This window comes from Schistocerca americana, chromosome 8 (genome assembly GCF_021461395.2).
Source record: "Schistocerca americana isolate TAMUIC-IGC-003095 chromosome 8, iqSchAmer2.1, whole genome shotgun sequence".
Taxonomy (NCBI): domain Eukaryota; kingdom Metazoa; phylum Arthropoda; class Insecta; order Orthoptera; family Acrididae; genus Schistocerca; species Schistocerca americana.
Window position 1 is genome coordinate 275,740,186 of NC_060126.1, and position 19,852 is coordinate 275,760,037.

At 40.8% G+C, this 19,852-nt stretch overlaps 2 protein-coding genes across 4 annotated transcripts in view; one reads left to right on the forward strand and one right to left on the reverse strand.

Annotated features, from left to right (window-relative positions):
- Window positions 1-2,460, reverse strand: part of LOC124545824 (isovaleryl-CoA dehydrogenase, mitochondrial) — a 63,308-nt gene extending 60,848 nt beyond the window's left edge. The window contains exon 1 of the mRNA XM_047124777.1: window positions 2,203-2,460. Within this exon, the coding sequence (XP_046980733.1) occupies window positions 2,203-2,331 (129 nt within the window). The 5' untranslated portion in view covers window positions 2,332-2,460. The remainder of the gene's footprint in view (window positions 1-2,202) is intronic.
- A 35-nt stretch (window positions 2,461-2,495) lies between these two features.
- The window catches only part of LOC124545815 (bifunctional 3'-phosphoadenosine 5'-phosphosulfate synthase), a 361,076-nt gene continuing 343,719 nt past the window's right edge, over window positions 2,496-19,852 (forward strand). For 2 of the 3 annotated variants that reach the window (XM_047124764.1, XM_047124766.1), the window contains exon 1: window positions 2,497-2,745. In XM_047124764.1, coding sequence (XP_046980720.1) covers window positions 2,707-2,745 — 39 coding nt within the window. In that variant the 5' untranslated portion in view covers window positions 2,497-2,706. Of the gene's footprint in view, window positions 2,746-19,852 lie in introns of all 3 variants that reach the window. The other variant, XM_047124762.1, reaches the window with a different exon arrangement.

Below are 19,852 nucleotides of genomic sequence, written 5' to 3' on the forward strand. Positions count from 1 at the left end.
TGTGTAGTTGCGGACAAATACACTTTGGAAGCACAAAAAGACATGTCAACACCATCTGCAAAACACAAACAGGAACTACTGTCTGGGGTCTAACTGACAAATCAGCCACACAGCGAAATGTTTTCCGAGATGGAAACAACAAAATATTATTCAGTGAGACTAGCATTTTAGAAAAGACAAAACATTGTCATGAGCACACATATAGAAAGGACACAGTAATTTAAAAGCACCATTATACTTTTAATAGGAGAGAAGACGATAAGTTGGATAAAACATGGATGGCACCTTTGCATCAACAGAATAACAATCAATTACTTTTAATCGGGACTGATGGTAACAGTCAGAGATAATCGAGCATCCAGTGTCAAAAATTCAGGAGCCCCTGACGCACTTGCCATTTGACTTCTGAAGATGTCTTCTGCAGCCTGAGACGAAATATCAGGCAATATTTTCACATCTCAACCAAGGCCTCTCAGCATGGATGTTTGAACTGAAGTGTAACATATCCCAGAAGTTGTCGTAAAGTAAACAAGGGAAGACAGCATACTTACACTTAATACTGTCCTATAGCATAATATTCTGGGGGAAAGCAGCTAATGTGCAATAAGTATTCACTCTACAGAAAAATGCAAAAAGATTATTTGGTAAAGATAACTAAACATTTTGCTGAGGCCTCTTTACAGACTTACATACATTACTCAATGGTATTTGTGCTTAAGATGGACTCAGCAATTTACAGTTAGGCCTACTTAGTTCCATGTTCAATGTATAATTTGTTGTGATACACAACAATGATGTGGAACGAGTCATTTTACAGCTGGTAGTTAGTAATTCCTACCCACCACCTTTTCTACATAATGGTAATAGAAATTCTTCTACAGAATAGAAGGAGCTGTTAAGGAGAAACTTTCTCAGACTTTTTTCATATGTTATTTCGCTGTCTGTCAGACATTTTATATCACTAGGTAAGTAATAAAAAAATTCTGCTGCATTATTGTGTGCCCCTTTTTGTGCAAACGTCCACACGATGATTTTGAGTGAACATCACATGTTATTCTTACAAAACATTTTTGGCAATAAATACTTACTTTTTTAAAGATGATTTGCCCCAGAACAACATTCCATATGACATTACTGAATCAAAATATGCACGATATACCAACTTACTGATTTCTCTCCCCTCAAGATTTGCAATGATTCTAAGTGCAAATGTGGGCAAACTAAGTTATTTTATGAAATCCAAAATGTGCTTTACCCAATTTAAATTCTCATCAATATGGACATCTATGAATTTTGAAGTTTCCACCCTATTTATTATTTCCTCGCCACATGTTATAATTGGTGTAGTACCCCTAGATATGCAGAACTGAATACAAATTGAGGGCTAGGCCATTCACAGAAAACCAATCAATGATAGTTAAAAGAATTTTGTTTACCATCTCTTCTGCTTCTGTATGTATGCAGAACTACAACAGGACTAATAGCAGCAAAAATACGAGCTGTGTCTAGGAATGGAATGGAGTTTTGTACTACAACGTAAAAGTCTATTAAAAGTTACCAGTAGATATCAGGCAGGAAACTGAAAATCCCTTACATATTTAAAAAAAAAAAAAAAAAAAAAAAATTAGCATATAATATGGCAGCCACTCTTACTACAATTTTTTTGGCTCCATATTGTAAATTTTGTGCAATCGAATAGAGTATGGTAGCTACTCTATCTACAAGTTTCAGACTGGTTGGACTCAAAAACGTAAATTCTGTGTTCTCTACAATTTGTGTTAGTTCTTGGCTGCGTCAGTATATTCACAGGTGATAGTAATCTGTATAATGGCTCAAGTATTTATATAAAAGCGGCAGATGGGTAGGATACAAGAAGAAGCAGTTGGTCTTTTAGTTAGCTTCTAATACACATACAAGTATTCCCCTAAAATTACCAGTGCCGCTAGATTACGACTAAGCATAATTTGTTGTTAGTATATAGAACTTACAAAACTATTTAGTTATGGATTTATTCAATACAAGTACCGGTATCAAGCATTTGTAAACAGATAATGACATTTCCTTTCACAATATGTTACACAGCTGTAGGACCTATACGATACGTAGACTTAAATTTATTGCACTGAGTACGGTTTTACGCGCAAACGAATGTTTCATACACCATACACCACGTTTTAGAGGCGAAGAAAAAAATACACACACCTCTCTCTGTTCTGCGTTAAGGCCGTAAACATTTTCGTCAATAGGGTAGTATTTAGACATACATCTTTGCTGTATCCTGAAACTTCCTCTTAATAAACGTGGATGCAACGCTTTAAAATACTTTGCCATCGTAAGCGAACATGTACTGACACCTCAGCTAGTTTACGTACAAATACTACCCACAACCTCTAAAACACAGAACTAACTGTCGAAACTCGAAAGTCATCTTTCAACAGGTACCATTATCAAGATGGCATTACTATAGAACAATTGACAGTCTCCGTGAAGTAAACAAGTGCGGTAACATTGTTTATGGTGCGGATATTGTCACGTTGTATTGCCAGTATTTTTTTGGTCTCTTTCTTAATAAAATTTCTGTAAAACAACATCGATTCGTTTTTTTAACCACGGTAAACCTTTGTCTGAAAACAACTTCTAAGCAGTTAATTCGACGGCAGGTTTTACTTCTGTTGTGAAAGCTTGTAGGCGACAAGGCACAGCAGAATGCCCGAGGAGAAGGAAATTATCAAGAAACAGAAGACTGTAAGTATATATGCCAAAAATATATTCTTTGCATGTCAGGTTCTCTGACCATATCAGGGACGTTGTCGAAAACAAAATAGGAAACCTTCCCTACCAGGCTACACGTCAACTGAAAATAAGTACCGGTGTTTTAAGACAACTACAATCGCATTGTCGTAGCACCGCAATTAAATACTATCGGAAACGTAACTGTCGTTTTAATTCCATTTCAGAATAAGATTATTATCGCATGTACAAATAATGCGGTAGTCGACGATTCAGTAGTTCGAAAAAAAAAAAAAAAAAAAAAAAAAAAAAAAAAAAAAAAGGAAGAAAGAAACAAGGAAACTGTACCTTATAAATTTAATACTGGTGCTCGGAGCATCGCATAAGTAATGTAAGAAGTTAGTGTCGAGTTTCTGTGCTACATATATCGCATATTATGTTTCCATTTTCCCATATGGTATCCGACGTGGGTTTAACATAAATTACTCCCCTCCTGTAATATTACACTCAAATCCCACTTTCAGTTTTGAATTTTTCTTTACTCTCCAGGGAATATTTGACATTTAAATTGGTGCTTCCTGTCAACGCATCGAACGCAATTATGTAAACCACACACAATTCCAGAAAAGATTTCATATCTGCTCATCATTATGGCAATACAAGAAGCGTTGTTTTACAGTTGCCGTTCACACCGTGTGAGTCTAAATCTACTTAAAACAGAAACCAAAAAATCGCATTTTGCTTATGCTTTGAATTCGAAAGATACACTCTAGTGTTGACATAGAAAGAGCATGTTCCTTGTAAGGACTGAATCAGAGTTCGAATATTGTTCTAGGGCCCATTCCATTAATGTTATTTTATCCATGCTGAATCATGTTGAACTTCGTGGACGTTATTGCACTACTACTCACTAGTTGTTGAGGCAATAAGTAGCGCAGAAATGATATTTGTGGATCCTCCACGTTGACGACCTGGTGTGCTGAAAATGCATCAGACACTATCCAGAACATTTTCAGATTGTAACTAGATCTTATTAAATAGTCAAGAAGTCTGGCCAGATCCTGTTGCTTCTGTATTCGAATTGTCATACTTAACATAACTTAAGAAACTTATCAGAAAATGACAAATATCAATCAGAAAGCACTGATGAAAAGGTGCTGTGAATGATGCCATCAAGTACACATTTGCTGTAAATAATTCTCATCTTAAATGTGAGAAAATAAAAACAAGCCATAAGCATTTTTGTGCTGCAGGGACATGACACTGACAGCACACACATTGTAGAGACACAGATAATAAGAGCAATATGTATGTGGTCACATTTTGAAGATACTATTCCTTTAATTAACCCTTCAATGTGAATAATGAGCACTGTACACTTCAAACAACTATGTGAAGCAGCACATAGCATATATTCAATTGTAAGGCTTTCCATCTAACCATAGTTACACAGTCTCAAATACAAGTAAGTAATTTTGACATCAAAGTAAATAGAAAATTTTCAAAAAATAATAAAAAGAAAAATGATTTAGAAGACTGCAAGTAGTGTAGGGTACCGACATCCAGCTGACTATTGCATAAAAGCTATTTGTGGGCAAACAATACTTGGAGTCTCAATGAAACATTCTAAAATGATATTCTTGTACTAAAAAGGACAAAACCAATTTCTCTTCCACCTAAGTTGTTTATGCTTAAGTGCATTAGTCTATTACCAGTTGTGGCTAATCCAATGTGTGCATATCGGATGTGTGCAGGTCTCACTTATAAACAATCAAATAAATGAAAATAACTAGTTATGATGAAATAGTAGACAAAATTGCTCAATAATTAGCATCCGAGTTTTTTAGGGTAGTAGAAAGAAAATAACTGATATCCAGGTAATTCCAGAGTGAAAGTCAGAGCAGCACATAAGACACCGTGTCTCAAACTAGCAAAATAGTTAGTACCTGATACTTGTTAAACGGCTCTACAATATTTTGATGTTGCTTATTTAATATTTATTCATTTGACAGCAGAAAAAAGAATTGTGTTATGGAAAATATAGGTCACATCATTGCTTAGGATAAATAAAGAGAATTAATTAATCTCTCTCTCTCTCTCTGTCTCTCTCTCTCTCTCTCTCTGTCTCTCTCTCTCTCTCTCTCTCTCTCTCTCTCTCTGTGTGTGTGTGTGTGTGTGTGTGTGTGTGTGTGTGTGTGTGTGTGTGTGTAGAGAGAGAGAGAGGTGTGTGCGTGCGTGTGTGGAGAGAGAGAGAGAGAGGGGGGGGGGGGAGCACATCATGGTTTAAGTGGGGTATAGGGCAGTACATACTAGAGTTAAAGACTGAAGTTCACTAGTAATGGATGGTTGCCAGATGCCATTACTGTGAAATGTACTTGGTTCATAAACTCTTCAATGGACCCATAGATTTCCTTGTACCTACTGATTTTTGAGGATGATTTAGAAGCAAGGTGCAGTTTCTTTCTTTTGTCATATTATACTTCGTGAATAGTATGCATCTACATCAGTACTCTGTGGAAACCACACTTAAGTTCCTGGCAGTGGGTTCATCGAACCACCTTCACAATAATCCTCTATTATTTCACTCCCAGACAACATGTGGAATAAATGAACACCTATATATTTATGTGAGTACTGATTTCCTTTATTTTATTATGATGATCGTTTCTCCCTATGCAGTTGGTGTCAACAAAATATTTTTGCATTCGAAGGAGAAAGTTTGTGATTGAAATTTCATAAGAAGATCCCGCTGCAGTGAGAAACACCTTTGTTTTAATTATGTTCACCCCAAATCCTGTCTTGGTTCCATGACACTCTCTCCCCTATTTCTCAGTAATACAAAACTTGCTACTCTTCTTTGAACTTTTCTGATGTACTCCATTAATTCTGTCTGGCAAGGATCCCTCCCTGAACAGCAGTACTCCAAAAGAGGGCAGACAAGCATAAGTGTAGGCAGTGTCTTTTGTAGATCTGTTGCATCTTCTGAGTGTTCTGCAATAGACAACAGTCTTTGGCCCACCTTCCCCACAACATTTTCTATGTGTCCTTTCAAATTTAGATTGGTCATTATTGTAATTTCAATATTTATTTCAATTTACAGCCTGTAGATGTGATTGATCTGTTTTGTAACCGAAATTTAAAGATTTTCTTTTAACACTCATGTGGATGACCTCACACTTTTCATTATTTAAGGACAATTGCTAACTCTCACACCATACAGATATCGACCTACCATTTCAAAGAATTGTATTCTAGAGACAAAACTTTAAAATCATTTCTGACAAAATGTGATTATACTTCATCCACAGCATTGTAATATTCACAAATTTCTGGTTATAATAAATACCTCTTTCGGACCATTGTCTGCTTGGTGCCATTTTACAAGACATATACAGCTCTTTTAATATAGACGTATTCAGTTCACTGTTACTGAGAAACAGATCAAAAGTCAATAATTTTTCAGTAGTGTAGCAGTGGAATTTTACACCACTTCATTCAAGGAACCAAAAAAACTAGACAATCATGATATTGACCAACTTCTGAAATCTGTTTTTCGACCTAAATCAGATTTTTTGTTGGTAATGGAAAACTGCTACTTCTTAGCGCCGCCCTGTTTAAGTAGGGTCCGCTTTTTGGGTCAATGCACGCCATTTCTAAAGGTCCAATGCTTCCTGTGGATTTACGCTGCTTGATCTCAGATCTGAGTTTATAGTGTCTAGGTTTCTAGTGTAGACGTGAAACAGACATCGTGTTCCCAGTAGTCGGATTGTAATATACATAACGGTTGGAGTAAGTTAACGGTGACACTCGAATCAATATAGTTTTACGGAGCTCAATTATGTTTTTGGTTGTGACCATTAACAGAGAAATTCGTACGAGTTTAGGTGCAATGAATAATTAATACGATGGTCTCCAAGAACGCATAAAAACAAGTTAAAGCTAGCTCGGGGTATTTAAAGGAGTGAATCAATTCCCTGTGGTAGTTGGGTAAGTTGGCAGTGAGAGAAACGCAGCAAAGATTCGATCTTTAAGGCTACATTCAGTGTCACCGACGACGGTCGTCAGACGCCGTCGCCAAAGGTTGCCCGATAACATCGGCCGACAGCTTGGTCACTGTGCGTCCGATCTCATTCGTCGGTTTTTGATGGGATCGAGGAGGTTGGGTTAGATTAGAACCTATTCGATGTATGAAATAGGTTAGATTTTGACCTCCAAGGACGAAGTGGGTACCACAATGTCTCTGTCCATGGAGACGAGTGCTCCACTGCAGCGTTTTCTATTAAAAAGATAGCGCATGCGTTTAAATAAGCCGTATCCATCTCGGAAAGAACGTGGCGAGGATTGTGCACTCTGTCACCAGTTATTGGAATTACGAGACAAGTTTTATGAATATGAGATGAAGGGGAAAATGCCATACTACTAAAGTAAAATATGCTTTAACTTTGTGATAACGTTATTATTCTTCCATCACTGATAGACGTGAGAAGGAGCGCAACCTTTGAATCGAAAATGCTGTTCTTGATTGTTTCATATTTATAAGTGTACATGCAGAAAATATATAATTTTGACGATACACCGCATAAAAGTTCTCTCCCAAACACGTTGTTCCGAGTATGGTTTACTATGCAGCAGTGGTGGGATGTGCGACTGCTGTATAATAAAAGGTTTTTCCAATGAGGTTATGAGCACATAATGGTTAAGTTTCGTCGTGAAAGTAGATGCTGTTTCTATTATATGATACACAGATAAAATTTGTGTAAGAGAAAGAAAGAATGCCCGCCCGGTTAGCCGAGCGCTCTAATGCACGGCTTTCCGGAGTGTGAAGGAGCGTCTGGTCCCCAGCACGAATCCGCCCGGTGGACGTGTGTCGAGGTCCGGTGAGCCGGCCAGTCTGTGTATAGTTTTTAGGCGGTTTTCCATCTCCCTCGGCAAATGCGGGCTAGTTCCCCTTATTCCGCCTCAGTTACACTATGTCGGTAATTGCTGCGCAAACAAGTTCTCCGTGTACACCACCATTACTCTACCACGCAAACACAGGAGTTACACTCGTCTGGTGGGAGACATTCCCTGAGGGTCGCGGAGGGGGGACGGGGGGTACCGAACCGCACAATACACAATAACCCTGGATTCGGTGTGGGGCGGCGGAGGGGTGAAGTGGACTGCGGTAGTCGTCGTGGGGTTGTGGACCACTGCGGTTGCGGCGGGGACGAAGCCTCTCCATCGTTTCTAATTCCCTGGTTAACATACAATACAATACATACAAGGAAGAATTATTTAACTAATAAAATATAGGTTTGTGGTTTCACAGCAGCTCACCTTATTCTAAAAATGGTGAAAATTAATGCAATGGTGGCAGGATATTCAGATAATCAGATTCTAATATGGGAAAGTTCAATGCTCTTTAAACACGTGCTCTGGATTTGAGAAAGGAAGTAACAAGGTTTCTGGTGGCAGTATTATTTAAGACTGGGTGTAGCTTTTAATAAAGGAAATCATCTATAACTTATCACCGTGTCTTTTTAGTACATTGCACATAGCATAGCTTCAAAATTCGGTACAGAATAAATTTAACATTTCGTAGTATTTGGGGTGCAAGAGTGAAGATATTAGCTTTTGAATTTGTCTTTAGGGTATAGTAAATAGCATCCAACGTATCAAACAGAGCGTGGTATAGGCTTGAATATTGAGCAAACAGTAAAGGAAACAAAAGAAAAATTCGGAGTAGGTATTAAAATCCATGGAGAAGAAATAAAAACTCTGAGGTTCGCCGATTGCATTGTAATTCTGTCAGAGACAGCAAAGGACTTGGAAGAGCAGTTGAATGGAATGGACAGTGTCTTGAAAGGAGGGTATAAGATGAATATCAACAAAAACAAAACGAGGATAATGGAATGTAGTCGAATTAAGTCGGGTGATGCTGAGGGAAATAGATTAGGAAATGAGACACTTAAAGTAGTACAGGAGTTTTGCTATTCGGGGAGCAAAATAACTGATGATGGTCGAAGTAGAGAGGATATAAAATGTAGACTGGCAATGGCAGGGAAAGCGTTTCTGAAGAATAAAAATTTGTTAACATCGAGTATAGATTTAAATGTCAAGAAGTCGTTTCTGAAAGTATTTGTATGGAGTGTAGCCATGTATGGAAGTGAAACATGGACGATAAATAGTTTAGGCAAGAAGAGAATAGAAGCTTTCGAAATGTGGTGCTACAGAAGAATGCTGAAGATTAGATGGGTAGATCACGTAACTAATGAGGAGGTATTGAATAGAACTGGGGAGAAGAGAAGTTTGTGGCACAACTTGACTAGAAGAAGGGATCGGTTGGTAGGACATGTTCTGAGACATCGAGGGATCCCCAGTTTAGTATTGGAGGGCAGCGTGGAGGGTAAAAATCGTAGAGGGAGACCAAGAGATGAATACAGTAAGCAGATTCAGAAGGATGTAGGCTGCAGTAGGTACTGGGAGATGAAGCAGCTTGCGCAGGATAGAGTAGCATGGAGAGCTGCATCAAACCAGTCTCAGGACTAAAGACCACAACAAGAACAACATTGGAAAGATGCAATCACCAGACGTCAAATACCGGAGTGGCACGTCTTCACTTGAACCATAATTACATCTTTAATGTGGCTTTCTTAACTGCGCTTTAATCACGCCTCCACAAGTTCTCGAAATTAGCTTTCGTTATCCAAAAGTGTTTCACGCACTCTGAATCTTCGGCCTTACATACTCGAATGATACTAAAAAGCAAGATTACAAACACTACCGTATGTATTGCTGAATTTATTTGAAGTTGTGCAGGCATACGGTAATTGACCTTCAATGATTACCATTTGGCATCGTGTGAAAGATAAAAAAAGCTTAGAATAATGTACTGCGAACACGTAAAGCGGTGAAAATTGTGACGAAGTCATCAATCTTCTGACTGGTTTGATGCGGCCCGTCACAAATTCCTCTCCTGTGCCAGACTCTTCATCTGAAAGTAGCACCTGCAACCTAAATCTTCAATTCTTTGCTGGATGCATTCCAATCTCTGCCTTCCTCTACAGTTTTTGCCCTCTGCAGCTCCCTGTAGTACCAAGAAAGCCATTCCCTGATGCCTTAACAGATGTCCTATCATTCTGTCCCTTCACCTCGTCAGTGTTTTCCACATATTCCTTTCCTTCCCGATTCTGCGCAGAACCTCTTCATTCCGTACCCTATCCGTCCACTTAATTTTCAACATTCGGCAGTAGCACCACATTTCAAATGCTTCAATTCTCTTCTGTTCCGGTTTTCCCACAGTCCATGTTTCACTACCATACAATGCCGTGTTCCAAACGTTGCTAACCGACCACAACACAAAAAAGATCCGCTACGGTAACTTTAAGCATAAGATACGCCATCCTCTTCATTTGAACAAATTATTTTTTGAGGTTATAATTCACACCTAATATTTCCGATAAAGATTTTGCCTATTTGTGGTTGCCAATAAACTTTCAATTTCAGTAGACGGATTCCGAACGATATCCCGATTATGATATTTTTATACTCAGGATGCCACAGGCTCATTCTTTCTTGGATTCAACAACAGTTTCTCACAGCTCATGTGTGAGAACATCGGTCGATTTGACCGAAGAAGACAAACTGATTTGAATTTCACCGATTGTCGTCCGAAGTCTCTACTTTCGGGCGATGAGATCGGCAATAGTGTAGCCGCGATCGTAGTGGCGAACTGATCTGAAAAGATCGGCCGTCGACGAATTCACCGATATCGGTGCCACTATGATCAAAGCGTAATAAGTGTTTCATCTCTACCTTTCACTGCGCGGGTGGAGGTGGAAATGACACTTAACTAGACGGGACATTTCACCAGCATACAGCGTATGACCTGCACGGCGGTTGACTGCAAAGCTCCACGTACTTTCATTTATTTTCAGGAAACGTATCGTTTGTTCACTGTTAACATAAAACAGGTGAAGTTGATATCAATGGTTGTTCACATTAAGTATTGTTTCCGGGAATTCAAAACGAACTATACGTAAATAGGGCTACCGGAATGTTTGTACAATGCATAAAGATCACTTGTGGTTGTACATTAGCATGAAATGTAGATAAATCCATCTGAAACGGGATGTTTCACCCTGCGCCAGAGTGCAAGCAATCTTGATACTTTATGACATTATAAAGCTGTATGCCAGACCGAGACTCGAACCTGGACGCTTGTCTTTCTTGGACAATTATCTTACTGACTTCTCTTACCTTTTGCTTTTGCTACTTTAGTTCATTAATACAAATAATCAAAATATAGCACAGATAACGAAGGTTACAAATCTTTAAAGACTATGTATTAGTTAGAATGAAGGTTTTCACGACCAAGTGACACAGCTGCCGGTAAACCTTTCGGGATGTGAGGTCGTGGTCCAAGAAACTCTTCTGTTCCTGACGTTTCATCCAGGATTGCGCTGGACATCCTCAGCAGAGGAGCATCTCTGAGGATGTCCAGCGCAGTCCTGGACGAAACGTCAGGAACAGAAGAGTTTCTTGCACCACCACCACCACATCCCGAAAGGTTTACCAGCAGTTATGCATCAACTACATTTATACGAAAAAAGTAAACAATGTGTGTCAGTACATCCATATACAAAACACAGCAGAAACAGAATAGTAAAAATAATCTACTGTAATTCAACTAATAAAGATACATTCAATGCACAAGTATCTCAAGAACAATTGCTGTCAGAGTTCATACTTGGGTGCAGGCATTATTTTTTGGTCTGATTTACAGTAAAATATACCGCCAGACAAAAAGAAGTGAAACGCCCAGATGGGGAGGAGGAAACGAAACGAAACTCTGTGGGTTGAAAGGGTATGTCATGTTATTGCAGTGTTACAAAATCGAGCCAAATTTACAAAGATCTTGTACTATGAGCCACCACATCAGTTCGATGTTCCACCTCCTATTGGCTGGATGCACGCAGTGGTTCGGTTGCAGAAGGTGTCATAAAGCTGTTGTACCCTCTCATGGGGCAAGCTGACTCACAACTGTTGTAACTGGTCCTTAATATCCTGGCTGCACCGGCTCGTGTTCTATTGGCGATGGATTTGGGGATCTTGCAGGTCACAGGAGTACCTCAAAATCACGCGGACGTTTCACAGGGACACGAACCATTTGTGGACGAACATTGTCCTGTTGAAAAGTGGCGCCACGATACTGTCGCATAAGAGGATGACGTTGGATGTCTGTGACGTACTGTCACCGGCCAGGGTGACCGAGCGGTTCGAGGCGCTACAGTCTGGAACCGCGTGACCGCTACGGTCGCAGGTTCGAATCCTGCCTCGGGCATGGATGTGTGTGATGTCCTTAGGTTAGTTAGGTTTAAGTAGTTCGAAGTTCTAGGGGACTGATGACCTCAGAAGTTAAGTCCCATAGTGCTCAGAGCCATTTGAACCATTTTTTACGTACTGTCATGTCGTCACAGTTTCTTCAATCACTACCAGCTGTGACCTATTAGTTATACGCGATTGCTCCCCGTACCGTTATGCCTCTTCAAAACATTGGGATATCGGAACTTCGCTCCAGGCCATTGCCATACTCATCTACGATGATCATCCGGATTAGTGCAGAACAGCAGTTCATCGCGAAACACGATGTGACACCATGTATCAGCAGTCCGTGCTCCCGGCCACGCTACCATTCCATATGCAGCCATTTCCGTTGTGGTGTTAACGGCAGCCTACACATGGGATGGTAATTCCTCAGGCCGGCTGCTGCTAGTCTCCAGAATGTTGCAGGGAGTTCGTTATTCAGGCAGGCACAGTTGTGATGGGATTACTATGTGCTTGGTATACGAGGGTGGTTTGAAAAGTTCTCGGGATGGAATAGAAAAAAAACACTTTTTTTATAATTCAATTTAGTCTCCTTGTACATTAATGCACTTGGTCCAACGATGTTCCAGTGCCTTTATCCCATCTCAGAAATGAGTTTCCTCCAGGTCTGCAAATTAGTTGTCAACTCCAGCTATCACTTCTTCGTTTGAAGTGCATCGTCGTCCACCAAGAAAATTTTTCAGTTTTGGGAAGAGGTGGAAGTCTGACGGAGCCTATCGGGTGAATAAGGCCGGTGTGGCAACAGTTTATACCTTAGTTGATGTCATTTTGCCATGGCGACGTCACATGTGTGCGGGCGCCCCTTGTTTCGATGGAAGATGACTTTCTTCCTTGCTAAACCTGGCCCTTTTTCGCGTATCTTTTATTGCAGTTTGTCCAGGGGTTTGGCATAGTATTCTCCAGTAATTACCCGGCCGCGGTGGCCGAGCGGTTCTAGGCGCTTCAGTCCGGAACCGCGCGACTGCTACGGTCGCAGGTTCGAATCCTGCCTTGGGCATGGATGTGTGTGATGTCCTTAGGTTAGTTAGGTTTAAGTAGTTCTAAGTTCTAGCGGACTGATGACCTCAGAAGTTAAATCCCATAGTGCTCAGAGCCATTTGAACCTTTTTTTTTCCTCCAGTAATTGTTTGCGCAGTGGGGAGATAATCTACAAACAGAATCCCCTTTCGCATCCCAGAACACTGATGCCATGACCTTTCCCGCCGAAGAAATTTCTTTGCTTTCTTTGGTGGCGGAGAATCAGCGTGTTTCCACTGCTTTGACCGTTGTTTTGTCTCTAGGGCATAGTAGTGCACCCAAGTTTCATCTGTGGTCACAAACCGGCGCAAAAAATCTTGTTCGTTTCTCCTAAAACGGGCCAAACATTTTTCTGATATGTCCATTCTCATGCGTTTTTGATCCAGCGTCAAGAGTCGCGGCACCCATCTTGCAGATATTTTTTTCGTTTCTAATTCTTCAGTTGAAATGTGATATACTCTTTTAGATGACATCTGGCAAGCGTGAACAATTTCACGCACTTTCAATGGTTTCTGGAGTAGTGATACATCTTGGCCAACCACTGCGCGGATCATCATCTAAGCTCTCCCGACCAAATTTAAATTCATTTGTCCACTTGGCAACAGCTGAATATGAAGGAGCGGAGCCCCCCCCCCCCCCCCCAGTGTATTCTGGAAATCAGCATGAATGTCCTCTGCTTTCATATCTATTTTTACGAAGTACTTAATCACTGCTCGAATCTCGATTTTTTCCATCTTCGCAAATCATTACGCGGGAACAACAACAGAACCTAGTCACCGCCACAGGTCTCTTCCCAGAGCACTGACGTGACACCTGTTTACAGGCAACACTGCAATGAATATCAAGTGAACAACTCGTTGCGCTAGCGCTAACCTCTAGTGGTGATTCCGAGAAGTTTTCAGACCACCCTCGAACAATACAGTGACCCTTCTTTGTGATGGTCAGATGAAGTCGACTGGGACTTCGACGACGAGTATGCCTACCCTCACATTCCTACGCAGTCAGACGTCGAGCCACAGTCGTATCTGAAAGCACACAAATCTGTAAAGGATGGCACGAGGAAACTGATAACTTTGATGTAACGTAATTTGTACGAATGAAAATAGGAAAATATTTTTACTAGCGAAAATGGATGTACACATTATGCTATTTGTATTCTCGTTACAAAATATTATAAACTGTCTCTTTACTTATAAAAGATGTGCTCCCTTTCGGCGTTCACGTTCTAATAGGCTGTTGTGGAAATACCGGAATGGTCGTTGTGGCTTCTTTCGGGGAATGACAGTGATGTCTTCAATCATCTGTTTCAGTTAATAGATAGGTGCAGGACGTGTACTGTACCGAGCGAGGTGGCGCAGTGGTTAGCACACTGGACTCGCATTCGGGAGGACGACGGTTCAATCCCGTCTCCAGCCATCCTGATTTAGGTTTTCCGTGATTTCCCTAAATCGCTTCAGGCAAATGCCGGGATGGTTCCTTTGAAAGGGCACGGCCGATTTCCTTCCCCATCCTCCCCTAACCCGAGCTTGCGCTCCGTCTCTAATGACCTCGTTGTCGACGGGACGTTAAACACTAACCACCACCACGTGTACTGTACATATTGACTAAGATCAGGGAATCTCGCAGTCCGTGAAATGCCACCATTACGTGAAATGACGCGCCTTCCAAACAACTGGCGAACGACTTCCGGCGATTGTCCAATAGTATGTGACGTGGCTGAGCCCTACTGGAACCATAGGTCTTCGTTGCTAAGATCGTGCAGTCTCAGTGTAAAGAATGTTTCAGGCATATCAACATACCGGGCGCGTGTTACTGTTGTTGCAAAGCTATTTTCACTTTCAAAAAAGATAGGTCTAGTGACGCCATGACATAATACAACACACCACAAACATTGGCACTATGTAATGTACGCTAGTGCAACTCATATGGATTTTCCTGCGCCCAGTAACGGAAATTCTGATTGTTAACATATCAATTAAGGCGAAAGCGCGCTTCGTGTGACATTCGTATGTTGTTGAGGAAATTTGCGCCCTCGTTGGTTTAAGCCAACATTCGTCTGCTAAAGTCCCTGCGCGACACAGGGTCTCCTGAATTTAAATGCTGCACAATGTGTAACTTATAGGGGTGGAAATTCTGATTCGTGCAGTATTCTTTGTACGCTTCGTCTCCCAATCTCTAATGCAGATACATGTTGTTGAACGAGGCTGTAAAACTAAAGATGCGCCTACAAACAAACCGTTCAGACCACGTAGGTGAACCCATCAAATTTTTTAAGCTTCATGAGTAACAACTAAAAGAAATTGTCGGATTCCTTAAAAAACAGGTATCAGTTCCTAAGAAAGCCCTAACAGCATCCCTAGAGGTATCGTGCTTAATTGCAAAATTCTAATCACCACACATTATTGGTGTGAAATTACGTCCTCCCGCAGCTGTCAAAATGTGCAAAATCGTGCAAGGAGAAAGGTTTGGCGAGAGTCTGAAATCGATACCACTCTCACATGATATCGTGGTTCGTCGTACTGATGCAATAGTAACTAACACGAGGCAAAAATTACTTCCACGTCCTCACGAGCCAAAAATTCACTCTGCAACTTGATGACTGTACTGATATCGGAAATCTTGCCAACATCTTGTTTTTGTACGGCTGTTGTGGTTTTCAGTCCGAAGACTGGTTTTGTTGTAGCTCTCCATGCTACTCTATCCTGTGCAAGCCTCTTCATCTCCGAGTAACTACTGCAACCTACATCCTTTTGAATCTACTTGCCGTAATCACTCATTCCTACGACTTTTACCCTCCCACACTTCCCTCCAGTAAAAAGTTAGTGGTTCCTTGATTTCTCACAATGTATGCAACCGTCCGATCCATTCTTCTAATCAGATTGTAAAACAAATTTATTTTCTCCCCAATTCTATTCAGTACTTCCTCATTAGTTACGAGCTTTACCCATCTAATATTCAGCATTCTTCTGTAACACCACATTTCAAAACCTTCTATTCCTTTCTTATCTAAGCTGTTTATCGTCCCGTGTTTCACAACCGTACATGGCCGTACTTTCAGAAAAGACTTCATGACGCGTAATCTATACCTGATGATGACAAATTTCTCTTCTTCAGAAACACTTTTCTTACCATTGCCAGTCTACATGCCAAAGAAACTGGTACAACTGCCTACTATCGTGTAAGGTCGCTGCTAGCATGCAGAATTGCCGCAGCACGACGTGGCATGGACTCGACTAGAGTCTGAGGTACTGCTGGAGGTAATTGACGTCATGAGTCCTGTAGCGCTGCCCATAAATCCGTAAGAGTAGGAGAGGGTGGAGATCTCTTTTGAACAGCACGTTGCAAGGATCCCAGATATTTTCAATAATGTTCATGTCTGGGGAGTTTGGTGGCCAGTCGAAGTGTTTAAACTAAGAAAGGTGATCCTGGAGCCACCCTGTAGCAATTCTGGACATGTGGGATGCCGCATTGTCCTGCTGGGATCGCCCAAGTCTGTCGGATTGCTCAATGGACATGAATTGATGCAGGTGGGAGTTTTCCCTTACGACCATTTCACGAATGTACCGTGAATATCAGGAATCCGGTAAAACATCAAATCTCCGACATCGCTACGGCCGGAAAAAGATCCTGCAAGAACGGGACCAACGACGACCGAAGAGAATCGCTCAACGTGACAGAAGTGCACCCCTTCCGCAAATTGCTACAGATTTCAAAGATGGCCCATCAACAAGTGTCAGCGTGCGAACTATTCAACGAAGCATCATCGATATGGCCTTTCGGACCCGAAGGCCCACTCATGTACCTTTCTTGACTGCACGACACAAAGCTTTACGCCTCGCCTGGACCCGTCATTACCGACATTGGACTGTTGATGACTGGAAACATGTCCGCGTTATCGTATTTTATACGTTTCTGTCTGGCACATAGATATGTAACACTTACCTACGAGGAAAGTCGCTGACATACTAGTGATCTCGATACGTTATTCCGTCTAGCATTTGTTCGAGAAAAGTTGCGAATATTCTACTGTTTTCTTGTACAGAGACCCTTCAATACGTAGCGTTATAAATAAGGATTATTCGCCGAATAGGAAGCTAGTTTACATTTAGAAGCAGAAATATTAAGACTGAAGAATGAATAAGCAAAAAGTCCTAGTTGTAGCAGGTGCAGGGGTGAAGATTAGTCAAGAGGTGATCAGTTGATTGTGAAGTATTAATAATAGTAACTCATAGTAATTTCTCAGTAAAAATATTGTTACGAGACTCGTAACAATATTTTTACTAATAACGTAACAATAGTTTCCCATACCTAACTCGTAATACGAGGTGGGTATGGGAAAATATTGACGCGTATATCTCTAGTAATTGTGACTTTCGAGAAGATTCCTAAAAATAATCAGTTTAAATAAAACTTCCTTAAACTTTGCATGTGACTTGATCAGTTTTTATTACGGTAAAAGTAAAGGTAACTCCCCCTCCTTTAGGTTTTTCTGTATCCGCCATTGGACACACTGGGGGACAGTTTCGAGTGATACAGATCTTTCCGTTAGTAACAGGGCTCGCTAAGCACCTTGGTGTGCAATTTTTGTCAGACTGTGGGCATTGGCTTGTGGCATAACTTTATTAGTGTTTCGAATCCATTGCAGGCTTGTAGTTTTGACACCGTTCCGTATGATAACGCGTCTCCTCATTGCTGTCATGTTTTGCAGGTAGCCGAGTGCGCAGGGGATCCTTTCACTGTTGCGTCAAATGTTTGGTCAGTCGGTGTCACTGTTTATTGAGTAATGAAGAACCGAAAATTAATCAAGACCTGACATTTCCATGGCTGCTAGTTTTGTGATTAGTCAACAGTTACATCCTGGAGTCAATTCTCCTGCCCTTTGAATTGCCATAGCTACGTGTTACAGGGGAACAAATAGTTTACGTAGTCTACAAACCACCGGGCAAGTACATATTTGTCACATACGCGACACATTACCAGAGGGGAAAATGCGTTAAGTGACTATAGAATTTTAGTTCTAACGAAGGAATGAACCATGAATCTTTGGCTTTTGCTATATTTTTTTGTTTTCTGCATCCAGCGAGGCTCGGAAGCTATTAGGAATGAGTACATACAATCTACAATTACTTGGGCTATGTATAATAATAATAATAATAATAATAATAATTCATCTGTGAGTTCTTTTCTTCTGTCTCCCTCTTTCCGAAGACGGTGGCTGTTCAAACATTCGCTTTTTAAGAGTTAATTTAATGAATGGAAATTATAATCCACCATTAGTTGCAAGCTTGCGGATTACGGCGGCATAGGTAAATATTAACATTCAGCAGGAATTATTAATATGTAGTCACTTACCTTCAAGGAAAGATAAATAATAAACAAAATTTACTTAAATTTATGCATATTATATGGAATTGTTTGGGAACTACGGCTGTATTATAAATTAATTTCCACTTCTTCAGTCGCTTTTTACTAATATTTATTAGCCAGTTATGAGTCTCTGGTATGATGTAAACATCTGAATGTGAATGTATTAAGCAATGGCGATGTGTTTATCACTGTGTGCCAAACAAACAAAATTCCAGCATAAACGGATAAATTTTGGTGCACAACCTTACTAGCCGGCCGAAGTGCCCGTGCGGTTAAAGGCGCTGCAGCCTGGAACCGCAAGACCGCGACGGTCGCAGGTTCGAATCCTGCCTCGGGCATGGATGTTTGTGATGTCCTTAGGTTTGTTAGGTTTAACTAGTTCTAAGTTCTAGGGGACTAATGACCTCAGCAGTTGAGTCCCATAGTGCTAAGAGCCATTTGAACAACCTTACTGGTACACCCAGCGGATAATCGCCTTACTTCAGATTATAATTTAATGTAATTTATATGTAACTATATTGTATCTAAACACGGCAGCATGCCACGCAAACGCATTTTGTTAATAAGTATTAGTAAAAAATGATTGAAAAAATAATAAATACTTCATAAAATTAAATGACCCAAAGGAAATCATGTGCCTTTGGTATCGTATTAACCCGCAGTGAGGGTTTTGTTCCCAGACTCCTGCCCTCGACGATGTAAATTTGTTTATAATATTCCTTGTCCCAAACCACAGAACTGCAGACATAGAAAAGGGTCGTTTTCCTCACCTAGACATCAAACACTCAAGGGGTAATTTTTCAAGGGTGGGAGTTCCAAGAAACATAGATGTTCGGTGCTGGTGTTTTCTTTACCGGTGAAGATGATGTCCCGGAGATGTTATTTACCACAGAGCGTGACATGTTCTTGATGATAGTGGTGTAATCACGGGGCGATACAGCAAAAGCTACTGGAGTAACATAAAGTGTAATTTTACAGCCGTAGACTCAACAATGGGCAGTATACAAATAGTATCAGGCCGAGGTCATCAAAGATTAGCGTTTAACACCCCATCTGCGACGAGGTCGGTAGAGACGAACCACACTCTCGGATGGTATACGGATGGGGACGGATATCAGTCGTGTCGTTTCCAAATGAGTCATCCTAGCATTTGTCTCGGTTGACATAAGGAAACCGCGGAGTATCTAAGACTGGATGGCCAGATGGGAATTTGAATCCGTCTCCCCAGAATTCGAGTTCAGTGTCTTAATGACTTGTTCTATCGAACCTCCACTATTGCAGTGAAATTTAACACTGCACGAGTGCTGAGCCTCTAGGTGGTTGGAACTAACCATGAACTGCCCTGTACATTACATATACAACACCTGTCAAT